General features: G+C 35.9%; 1 protein-coding gene across 1 annotated transcript in view; it reads left to right on the plus strand.

Annotated features, from left to right (window-relative positions):
* Maob (monoamine oxidase B) overlaps window positions 1-12,935 on the plus strand; it is a 107,210-nt gene that overhangs the window by 35,884 nt on the left and 58,391 nt on the right. Inside the window, exons 2-3 of the mRNA XM_026387556.2 lie at window positions 8,158-8,252; window positions 9,282-9,419. Coding sequence (XP_026243341.1) covers window positions 8,158-8,252; window positions 9,282-9,419 — 233 coding nt within the window. The remainder of the gene's footprint in view (window positions 1-8,157; window positions 8,253-9,281; window positions 9,420-12,935) is intronic.

The following is a 12,935-nucleotide window of genomic DNA, read 5'->3' on the forward strand; positions in this document are numbered from 1 at the left end:
CTTCATGTCATTTGTAACAGCCATCTCGTTCAGAGGGTAGGATCTGGGAAGAGGGTGAATGTTGGGGCATATGATAGCTCTCCAGTTTTATATTCTGCCTTAAAGATGTTTGTGATTCTAAAAATGAGGTTGACAATCCTTAGAAGGACTACTATGGTGCTGGGGGACGTTTCATCCTCAGATCACTGTCAAGGAGACTATCATGCCATCCTATGATTATCTTCTATACTTAAAAAGCATTTTGCAGGTTGGAAGTGTAACCCAGTGATAGAGCACTTGCCTTGCACATGCAAGGCCTTGGGTTTGATTCTGAGCACTGAAAAAAATAGAAAAGAAAAGAAAGAAAATAAAACAAAGCAAAAAAGCAGTTTTCGATTTTCTTAAAAGAATACATATTTATTTATTCATACACAGTACATCTAATTCTCAAGAATATTTGAGGCAAATGAATTAAAATTATAGAACTGAAGGTTTAAAATGGAATAGTATAGCCAGGTGTGGTGGTGCACACCTGTAATCCTAGCAGCTTGGGAGGCTAAGGCAGGAGAATAGCAGTTCAAAGCCAGTCTCAACAACACAGCAAGGCTCTAAGCAACTTAGTGAGATCCTGTCTCTAAATAAAAAAATATAAAATAGGCTGGGGATATGCCTCAATGGGTCAGCACCCCTGGGTTCAATCCCTGACACAAAAAAAAGAAAAGAAAGAAAGGAAGGAAGAATACCTGAATAGTATAGCACACATATTTGAGGACATAGCTATAATTTCTGGGTTTGTTTCTTTTATTAATGAGAAACAGTGTTGAGGTAAAAAGAAAACAAATTTTGTCTACCATGATTACAATAAACAAAAGATATTTGACTCATTTCAAACAACAAAGGGTAAAGACAAAAGCTTGGATATGAGACAGAGACTCATTATGGTTGCTGACATTTTAGAAAAATGCAATCATTTGCATATAAAGCATGATGAAGAAACAATTTTTATGGTTTTAGAAATATTCTGAAACGAATGGGAAGGCAATCTCATTCTAGTATCTCAAAGGGGCTGCATCTGGAGAAAGGTTTCTATGGCAACTTATGGAAGCTTGATGTTTTCTATCCTTTTCAAGAGCATAAATCATCCCATAGCCTGAGGCTCCAGTAAAGGTTTCCTTTATTTTACAAGATTTTTCCATTTGTTTTTGAGTTATGTATTTTTATCATCTTAGAGAAAATAGAGCAAAGGTTATCATGCTTCCAAGAAGGTTTAGAATGTTTTTTCATTTTAGAGAACAAGATGTAAATAACATAATTATAGTTTTTTTCCTCAATGATCAAAATGATGTGTGTGGTCTAAATAATGTGTTACTTCAGTTTTCCCCAAAATTGTGATGGGTATGTTCCCAGAGAAGGGAAGTCAGTTTGAACTACAGGAGGAGAAACTGGCAAAGCCCCTCTTTGTGTTTAGAGGTCCAGATGCCCTAAAAAGCCCGCTTTCTCCAAATGCTTCCAGATCTCCCTCCCTCTAATGATAAGGTTCAGGGCTCTGGACAATAACAGGCTTCCAGTAATTTTTATCAAGATATTCTTTCCAAGAATATTAATGAAGAAAAATGTTCTGATTTTTAAATCCTGTCTGTTTCCAGAATTTATTTTATCTTAAAATTTTATTTATATTTATTTATTTTTGCAGTACTGGGAATTGAACCCAGGAGGGCTTTACTACTGAATTACATCCCTAGCCTCTTCTATTTATTTATTTTTATTTTGAGACAAGATCTCACTAAGTTGCTAAAGCTTGCCTTCAACTTGTAATCCTCTTGCCTCAGTTTCCTGAGTAGCTGGGATTACGGGTGTATACCACTGTGCCCAGCCATATTTTATTTTAACAACATAAGCTTTGTTATGTTACAGGAGGTAATGTGGTTGATGGGGCCCAGAAACATAATGAGATTTCAGACCTGGCTCTGCTCTCACTGTGTGACTCTGAGTAAGCCCTTGAATCTCTGAGCCTCTATTTACTAATCTGAGAAATAGGCATGATGATGCCAATCTCATGGAGTTATTGTTAAATACTGAACGTGTGGGTATGGAGTGTTGGGAACTGTATACTGCTGCACAAACATGAGGTAGTTCTTATTATGGGGTGGTTGTCTTTTTTCCAGCTGAAAAAAATTCAAGAGATTCCATTACTCAGTATCAATATGCCTAAATATTTTTGTTTCTTGGACTGTGTTAAAATAACTTATGCTTGGGCTGGGGCTGTAGCTCAGTTTAAAAAAAATAACCTATGTTTATATAGAGAATACTGTAACCACTTATTTATTTATTGAAATGTAATTGCCATCTTTGTTGAAGGATATTAGATACCTTCATTCAACAAATATTTAAGTGCTAACTGTGTCTCAGCATTGAGAAGAAAAAGAATAGATAATTAAAATCTTGATCAGGAAATAAGCTTCAAGGGCACCTGGGTGATGTAGTAAAAGGGGGATGGAATCCAGCCCCCACTCTGCCAGCCAAGCCTTTTGCACCTATATGGGCTGCATCTTTTTTTTTTTTTTTTTTTTTAATTTGCCTGCCAGGAATGCGTGCTTTCTTATAATTTACACAAAGGCATGGGATGTGCTAGCAGCAGCCTTGATGCTTGCTTGTGTGGTGCATGATGTTAAAGGGAAGGTTTTTGATGTTTCACTGCTACATATGCTGGTGTATTTATTATCTGGAGTCATATTGTCTGGATTTGAATACTGGCTTTGCCACTTGCTAGCTGTGTGACTTTAGGCACATTACTTGGCCTCTGTGTTTCACTGTTTACATCTGCCCACATTGTAATATTGTTGGGATGAATAAGTTCTTGTATGTAAAACACCTAGAACTGTCACACCATTGTATCTCAAAATGTTAGCCATTTCAATGATGGCTTTACCTGTCCAGGGTCTCTGCAACTAAAAGTTCAACAACAAACATCTGAATTCTCTCTACAAATACCACTTTCCTGCAATGAATTTAACTTCAGGTGGGGATATTTTTCTTCTTATTCCAGACCTTTTTATGGGTATTTGTGTTAAATAACTAAAAAAACATTCTCTTTGGAGACATCAAAGAATTTCAGTTCTTTGATCAGAAGGTTGCTTGGTTCTTTCTAGAATTTCCTCAGAAAATCATTGCTTTGTCAGAAGTGACAGAGATGATGGGTGCTATTTGCATGTTTTCCACTTTTATAGGTCTTGAGAGAATGCCTGTATAGTTTTCCAAAGTAACAGGATTAGAGATTCTTTGGGGATACAGTGAATTTCATTGTCCCTTCAGATACAATGGTTCTTCCCTCCTTTTGGTAACTTTAAACTGGGAAAAGGTCCTTACATGGTATCAAAGTACTGCTATTTCATAATATTTTCAAGGCAATTAACTTTGCATTTTAAAGTGTTTATATTTTTTTGTTAAATATCACATTTTGATATGAAAAGTATGAGAAACAGATTGACCATGCAAAAAATGAGGCAGGGGTTGGTTTTGGATTTTATTTTCTCTCCTCATCCTAACTTCTCCACTGCTCTGAAGACACTTTGAATGGGCCCCTTCCATTGTCTCCTCCACTGTATATTTGCTAGTCTCGTCTAGGATCTAACTTGGATTACTTTCTATGGCACATAACTGGAAACAAAATGCTAATAATCTTATGCATCACTGATTTCTAGGTCTTCAAAATAATTTGGATGTCTAATCATAATTGTTGTACTCATTGCTTAGACAGAACACTTTCAAAGTAAACTAATCATGGAGATGCAATATTTGTATAATTTCATGGCATTAGGTATTACTCTATTATTATTTATGTATGATTTATGTAGGATTATTTATGCAACAGCCTGTCAGGGGCACATAGGGACAGCTTCTGGAAGTGCAGAATGATTATTTGTTTATGAAATATTAATGGATCCTGCATATTAAATTTGAGTTTCATTGGCTTTTCAGAAGTACAAATTGACTATAAACTTGCTCATAAATTGTTTGCAAAAGTTAAAAATGTATTTAAGAGAAAGTCTGATATTTTAAGATTCTTATATTTAGATACAGAGCACAATGTTTTAAGACTCTTTGTCAGGATGAGTGTACAGATTTATTGTAATTTTAATTTTTCCATTTTTGGTCCAAAGATAGTGGCCAAGAATTCAGGTTTGGAGTTGAACTTTGACTCTGCCATTTAGTAATTTCATAACCTATGGCAAATCACCATTCTCTTCTTCTTAAAATGAGGATTAAAAATACTTACTTCTTGTCCTCATGGTGAGGATCAAGTGGGTTTTTGAGTGTAAATCATTGCACACAGAACCAAGTAAGTGCTTCATGCTTTATGGTGGTAGCTGTTAATAGGTGGATATTAAAAAAACAACATTTATTACATTATATTGTTAAACTATTGTGTTTAAACTGTGCCAATTACATTGTCTAGTATTTTAAATTATGAAATTTTTTGGCAGTGCTATTTATTGCCCTTGAAAATTCCCAGACTGCTCAGAGAATGTACCATCCCTCATATTTTTGTTTCTATGGCGAAATGTGTTAAAAGTTCCAAACAACCAACACAGAAAAGAATGCTTGGGGAAAAAATAACCCTTTTGAAAGTTGTCTGCTTATTCTTTGAGCAGTCAAACCCTCAATCTTTTTTTCAGTCATCACTGAGGGTTCTCTGGACAGTTATGTCTTTTTGGCAATCCAAACTGCCTTCTGGCCAGACTTCCAAACTGTCCAATTTCTTCTGTATCTAAAAAAATCCTTCCTCCTAAAATGCAGGGACTTCCTTAAGCCAGTCAATTGTTTTTCAAATCAATCTTTAACAGTATGTGCCCAACTAGCATTTTTTATGGGTGCATTATAATTAAACTTAAATGTGAGGTTTGTTATGCCATATTTATACATGCACATGATGTAATTTGATTAAAAGTCCCCAGGACTTTCCTTTTCCTTCCCTTCCACCCTCCCCAGACCCCCTTGTTCTACATTCCCTATGGATCTCCTTTCTATTGTCATTATGTTTATTATTTTAATTCATACCAACAAGCATTTTAACTAACCCCCCAGAAATATTAGTGAGAGAAATGGCAAGTTATTTTTGACAAAATACTTTCGTGTTGCCTATTTAAATATATTTTTGAAATTTTGTATTGAGAATATTTTAAGGCACATGAGCAGAGAGAACTCTGTTCAGTGGTTTGATAAGCCTCTTGTTTGTTCTAATAACTGTTTACATTTCGCACCAGATGTTATTGGGTAATTGCATTTATTCAAAACCAGTACCTTTTGTGGAATCTAATATGCTAGTGTATATGCCCGATGTTGTATTTCTTTCTCAACCCTTTTGTTTAAGTCTCAGCATGCTCCTGCCATTTATCTGAATTCACTGATAACAGCTGTTACTATGGTTGCATGTTATTTCATTTGTTGAACTGATGCTTGATAAGAGAAATGTCATTGAATTGTCTGCAATCCTGAATTTAAAAAGAAGAGGTGTTTTTCCCCCTCTTATGGAGGTGAAATTAGGAAACAGGAGTTAAAAGTCCAAGCCCTCTATTTCTAAATCTAGGTTGAGCAATGCTTGTGTGTTTGTGTAATACTGCATGTGGGCTAGGACTTTGGGACCCATTATCGAGCCCCCAACTAGAAGCCTGAGCCCTGCCCCCAGGGGTAGAAATGGAAAGAGGCATTAATTCAAATAATGAAATGTCAAATTACCCTCTCTGAAAAATGGGTTTCCTCTCTTAAGATCACCAAGAGATGGTGACTGAAGCCTTGGTTCATTACAGTTTTACGCATGGGCTCATATTTTATGTTCTAGGGATTCTTACCAACCCACATGATTCAACTATATCTTCAAAGCACATTGATTCAAATAAAGTAAAAATACCTTTTGAAATGTAATTTCTCCCAGTAGCAAATATTGAGAGATGTGATCAACGATGAGGATAGCCACGAAGCCCCATGGGAGGTGGGGCAGTGTAGTGATTGCAACCTCAGATGCTGAATCAGAGCTGGCTTTGCCACCTATTCTATTATGTGGCCTTGGACACTTAATTTTGCTTCCGTTTCCTCTGTCATAAAATGGGACTGTTCATAGTACTTTATCTCACTGGATGGTTACAATAATTTGTTGAATTAATATATTTTAAAATTTGGGCCAGGCATGGTGGTGCACACCTATAATCCCAGCGGCTCGGGAGGCTGAGATAGGAGGATTGCAAGTTCAGAGCCAGCCTCAGCAATGGCAAGGTACTAAGCAACTCAGTGAGACCCTGTCTATAAATTAAAAAATACAAAATAGGGCTGGGGATGTGGCTTAGTGGTTGAGTGCCACAGAGTTGAATCCCTGGTACAAAAATAAATTTTTTTTTTTTTTAAATTTGGACGGGGGATCCTGGGGATGAAACCCAGGGCCACATGCATACTAGGTGAGTGCTCTACCACTGAGCTATACCCCCAGCCTGAATTGATATATTAAAACATTTAGAATAGTGGTTTAAGTGTAGTGAGCATTATACAAGTATTAGCTATTTTTAATAGAAATCTTTTTTTTTTCACCAGTGAAATCTAAAAGTCACAGAATTCTTGGTACCACGAAACAACTCTGAAACAGTTTTATTTATCTATAAAGTACAACAGTTCTTGGCCTTTCCTTGATTTCTTTTGGTCCCATGAAGAAAATGAGGAAGGTAATTGGAATTGAATAGATTAAATTTATCAGAAGAACACTAGAGCTCTGTTCTTGGAAGAAACTCTTGCTACAATCTGTTAAGAGTAATTTTATCATAGTTGTAATTTATTTTTTTTATGCCTTGTCATGCTAGGGATGGAACCTATGGCCTCCCATATGCTGTCAAGTGCCCTACCAATGAGTTACAATCTAAGCCTAACAGCAATTTTAAAGATGCAAGATGTTTAGAGTTCTAATACCAAAGAAACTATATCTCAGATGTATTATTACCAAAGATTATATATGTGTGTGTATATATATATATATATATATATATATATATATCTTTAATTTCAATAAATATTAAGCTATGTGAATGAATATATATATATATATATATATACACACACACTAAGATTTGTGCTTCATGAAAATTCACTGAGCTCTATGCTAAAATAGGTGAAATTTACATTTATCTCAATAAAACTGTGATTTTTATTTTCTGATACCAAAATTTGAACCCATGGGTGCTTAACCACTGAGCTACATCCCCAACCCTTTTTTTATTTTTTATTTTGTGACAGAGTCTTGCTAAGTTGGTTAGAGCCTCATTAAATTGCTGAGGCTGGCCTCAAACTTGTGATTCTCCTGCCTCAGCCTCCTGAGCTGCTGGCATTACAGGTGTGTGCTACCATGCCTGGCTAAAACTGGGAGTTTTTAAAAGCTAGGTCCATGGTGGTGAGAATGAAAAGCTAAATGTGTATATAAATGTAGTCATTCTTTAGTGATGGAACACATTTTGGAATTAGGATGTAGAAGGAGAAAATTATGTGTACATACTTGTTGTAGATGGACACAATACCTATATTTTTATTCACTTATCTTTTAATGTGGTGCTGAGGATCAAACCCAGTGCCTCACAAATGCTAGGCAAGTGCTCTACCACTGAGCCACAACTCTAGCCCAGAAGGGGTGACTTTTTGGTTTTGAAACTTTATGTCAGCTTCAAAAGTCTGATTTAACAGTAAATTCCAGGACTTCACATATCATTTGAAAGCCAACTTTGCCCCAGTTGATTGATTTTTCAGATGTACTCTAAGAATGAAGTCAGTGTCCAGCCTTGGACTTGTATCTGCTGTAGGGTGTATGATTCTCTGCTGAGTGTGGCCTTGCTTGTTTTCATTTACATTGTCACATCTGTAATTTAGTTATTAAAGTAGACATTTTGATATAGTGACTGAGGATGTTTTTCAGTTTTGAGATTCAAAAATTAAATCCCTTTTACTCTTTCTAGAAATATCAGTTGGTTCCCCAGACTTAGACTCTGGGCCTATATTAAGAAAACCTATCAAACTGGAGGTTGAAGGTAGTGATCGGCCATGTGTGTGAACCAACATGAATGTTTTTCATGGGCCATTAGGATAAGGAGCTTGTCTAGAGTACTTGTAAGGTATTTAATCCTAATGTCTTATTGTACTTTCCCCCAGGTATGGCAGCAGCCAAACTTCTGCATGACTCTGGCCTAAATGTGGTGGTTCTAGAAGCCCGGGACCGAGTGGGAGGCAGGACTTACACCCTTAGGGTAAGACACTAATGATGGGGCGAGACTGAATCTGAGTTTTTTTTTTTTTTGTTTGTTTGTTTTTTTTTTTTTAGTTTTTTGTTTTTCCTGAAAGCCTTCAATTCCATTTGATTCTTACAGAGAAGGTAAAATACTCAGGAAAAATCGGCACAATCTCACTTACTGTCTTTTGTTTCTCTCTTTTGGTGCTATGAATGGAACCCAGGACCTTGCACATGCTAAACACATGCTCAACCACTGTGCTATATTCCCAGCCTCAGCCTCTCTGTTAACTTGCCTCCCTTTCAATTCTTTCTTCTCCCCTTTTAGTCCTCTCACTTCATGATATATTACATCATAGAGTTAGGACTGGGGCACAGGGAACTAGGGAGGGTATGCATATGTCTGTGTTTGAAGTAGAAAGAAGAATATCACAAGTCCATACACTCCACCTCTGACTGTGAGGCTTCTCTAGAACCAACATAATTATTTCAATCACATAAGTTAAACTTTCATTTTGGTCTCGTTTATTATTTATGATTTATTTTAAAATTTATATTATTTTAATCAACAACTGTTGTGAATAATGGTGTTCAGAAATATCTTGCCTATTCAATATTAAAGCAAGTTTTCTTTAAATTAAAGATTGATTTAAGTGGAGCATGGAGACACATGCCTGTAATCCCAGTGACTCAGGAGGCTGAGGCAGGAGGATCATGAGTTCAAACCTAGCCTCAGCAACTCAGCGAGGCCTTAGGCAACTCAGTGAGACCCTATCTCTAATAAAATATTATAAAAGGGATGGGGATGTGGCTTGGTGATTAAGCACCCCCTGGGTTCAATCACTAGTACCAAAAAGAAAAAAGAAGATTGATTTAGTAAATATTAAACCATGTGAATGAAACACAGTGGAGTTGTGAACAGAATCCAGTTTTCTATGATATCTCAAAATGTCTATATAACCTGTGAAATGCCATTTTTTTTTATTTGGGGACTTTTTAAGTTTAGGAGTATTTTCACAAATATTTATTTTTTTCCATGGGGAAACAGAACCAAAAGGTTAAATATGTGGACCTTGGAGGATCCTATGTTGGGCCAACCCAGAATCGTATCTTAAGATTAGCCAAGGAGCTGGGATTGGAGACCTACAAAGTAAATGAAGTTGAACGTCTGATCCACCATGTAAAGGTAAGGCCAGATGTTAAAGGACTTGAAATACTGTATTAGTATCCCCCTATATGAGTTCCAGATCATTCTCTCAGAGAACTTTTTTCATTTCTGGATGATGCATATATATTTTATAAATTCAGCCACTCTGAGAATTAATTTGTTATTATGAAAGGAGAATTAGGTGGAAATTCTAAACCTATTTAGGAAGGTTATTGACAAACTGGTATCCTCCATTTGGTAAAATGCTTAATTTCAGTAAAAAAAATAGTCATTTATTTATTAAATATCTGAATACCCATGCCACTTTCATGTTATGTAAAAATCTGTGTACAGTTTTACAAATGCTGCCTTACACTTTATATTATAAATACTATTTGCAATATGGCTCATGGTATATATTGAAATTTTATTATTATATCGTATGTCAGTTGAAGTTATTCTTCTTTGAAGATTGATGTAAAAGTGGCTCAAGTCCCAAATCCCATATTTTTCAGGGTAGTTCCATTGATCTCCCCACGATTTCTGTCAGTGTTCTGGATCCCTCATTCTCATGATCAATTATGGCTCATTGTTCCTGCTTCCATGACACCTGTGCTCATTCACATTTCAAATTCTGTGGCTCTTTTTTTTCCTCTTCTATATGCCAAACTGAGATCAAAGTCACCTCTTCATCTTAATTTTTCTCAAAACCACCCCAAACATTTTTGTGCAATAGACGTGACTGAAGTTTTGAACAACAGAGGGCTTTTTTTACAATATTTATTTTTTAGTTGAGTTGGACACAATACCTCTATTTTATTTATTTATTTTTATGAGGTGCTGAGGATTGAGTCCAAGGTCTCGCATGTGCCAGGTGAGTGCTCTACCGCTGAGCCACTACCTCAGCCCCAATGGAAGGCTTTTGAGTGGCAGAAACCCAAACAGCTTAGAACTGCATATTGGACAATCTAATAACCCCTCATACCAAAAGACACCTGAGGATTTCTCACTGGTCTTGTTTCTGTGCAGATTCCAGTCTCCCACTATGTTGCTGGTCCTCAAATTCTCTTCACATCTCCTTGATCCACTGTTTTCCCAGAATGCTTGCTTTGGTCCCAAAACTCACAGATATTCTATGACAAGAAAAGAGGCACTTATTCAGGGTCCCACCCTGGGGTCCCACAGAAGAACTGGCAGAGGTTTTGAATTTCACCCTTTCTTTTCTTTTCTTCACTTGTTCCAGAGGTATAAGTCAGCAACATAAAGACATATTTTGCACAGGTACAAATCATCCCCTTAGAAGACACTGATGTACTGGGGCTATAGCTCAGTGGTGGGGCATAGGTTTAGCATATGCATGGCCCTGGGTTCTATCCCCAACACTGCAAACACCAAAACAACAAAAAATAAGAAACTAGCAACAGTTTCAATTTACATAACAATTTTTGCACTTATATTTATGAGTGATGGTATCAGGAAGGACAAATAACAGACCATACATTATGAATCACTTAGCAAAACAGGAACTAAGCTTTTAACTTAATTTGGCAAAATGTAGTTATAAATAGATATTTAGGTTAACATTCAAATTTTGTTTTATAAGCCTTTTCTTGCTTCTAGTAGGAAAAAAAAAGACACAAATTAGAAATGAGAATATAGCATTGGTGATAGTGTCATTTCTTGAACAAAATCAGCAGTTTTTAGTAAATATCCATCGTGGGGTTTCTTTCTTTTTTTAAAAAATGTAGGTCATATTGATTGATTTTTAAAATGTCTTCCTTATTTTACACATATGACTTGCTGAAATTGACTTCTCAGACACTAGGATGTCATAGATTCCCCCAGGCAAAGGATGTAATCAGAGATTATATTCACTTTTCTGTTTTTGCATGCCCAGAGATTTCTTGGAAGAGCACAACTATGTCCAGGATGCTTTGTTTTCTCCTGGGAATCTTACAGCTCCCATTATGTTCTTTGTTTTAGAGATTACCCACAGTTATTAGTTGTAGAAACAGTGTTACACTTAAATGATTTTTCATAGAGATGGCCAAATGTGCTGCTTTCTTAAACTATATCCAATAATCTCTATGCAGCTGAGAAAATATAGTTAAGCAGTATCCATGACTTAATACAAGGTAGATATATATGCCAACAGTGCTCTTAATAAAATTGCATAAAATGAAATTGCTTTTTCATTATTAAAAAAGTAAAACATGCCTATTGAAAAATATAATTAGAAAATATGGGTAAAGAAAATAATTAAAAAACCCTTCCATAAGCTTATCTTGAGAAAAATCACTCTAAAATATTATCTTTGGTTCCTAGATTTTCATATTCCAGAATTGCTATTGTCTGACCTCTGCTGGAGGAAATAGAAATATCAGCATATTAAAAATATATGCATATACATGTGTATATGCTTGATATGCTGACCTGCTCTCTGATTAATTCTCACTAATGAGACAAATTGAAACACTAATGATTCTGTGAAGCAAAGGGTTTTGCAATCTTTTTTTTAGTTGTTGATGGACCTTTATTTAATTAATTTTTATGTAGTGCTGAGGATCAAACCTAATGCCTCACACATGCTAGGCAAGCGCTCTACCACTGAGCCACAACCCCAGCCTGGGTTTTGCAGTCTTAACAAAGTGTCAGTTTGACCTCCTTGTGAAAAGAGGTATACAATAATTAAAAATGATAAAGACCTGGTAGCTAAGAAGACTTCCCAAACTAAACATGTGTTTTTTACCTTAATCACTTCTGTGTCTTTGGCCACATATGTAATTTTTCTCATTTTCAACCTATAAAAATGATCTTAGATGTCTATGTCTGTTTCTGGAATTATTGAAAATAATTGACATTTTATCTCCTATTTCATGACAGAGAATGTGGTTCAGAAATTTATCTCCTCCGTTATAGCACTTTAGGCATTTGAACATTGCCCTCTGTTACCTATTTTCATGAATACTGTTCCCAAGTTCAAACTACTATTCATGTAAGTATTGTATTTGTTCCTGGTTTCTTCAGTGGACCTGTATATATTTCTTAAACTGAATCCTGAGAGTATCATATATGCTGATTGCCATATTGTCTGATCCTTTGTTTGAATAAGCCTGTTCAAAAGGATCAGTTTTTTTAAAATATCCTACATGGTTGGTAAGGGAAGATGGAATTTTATGTGGAGCCTTAATCACATTGGGCTAAGGAACTTGGATATGTTGGTTGATATTGAAAAATGATGAAATGGAACTACTAAGAAGAGGAGGATACAGCAGTTCATGAGCTACCCAAATGAAAGGATGTTCTGCCCCAAGAGAGAATGAATCTCCTGGCATCTTGATATTTCTCAGTATCATAAGTTCTCTAGTGGTTGTAGAAGAAATGGTCTGCTTATACGTGGGTGTGTTCATATTGGCTCCATAATAGGCATCCATAAACCACTGGTATATCATGATGAACATGTCCCTAAACTGCCTGGATTCAGTCTATCAGAAATGTTTATTTCTACTGAGTGGCATTCATTTTTAGTGTTACTGTTGATCTGTTTTTTTTTTG

Source organism: Urocitellus parryii, chromosome X, assembly GCF_045843805.1.
Source record: "Urocitellus parryii isolate mUroPar1 chromosome X, mUroPar1.hap1, whole genome shotgun sequence".
Taxonomy (NCBI): domain Eukaryota; kingdom Metazoa; phylum Chordata; class Mammalia; order Rodentia; family Sciuridae; genus Urocitellus; species Urocitellus parryii.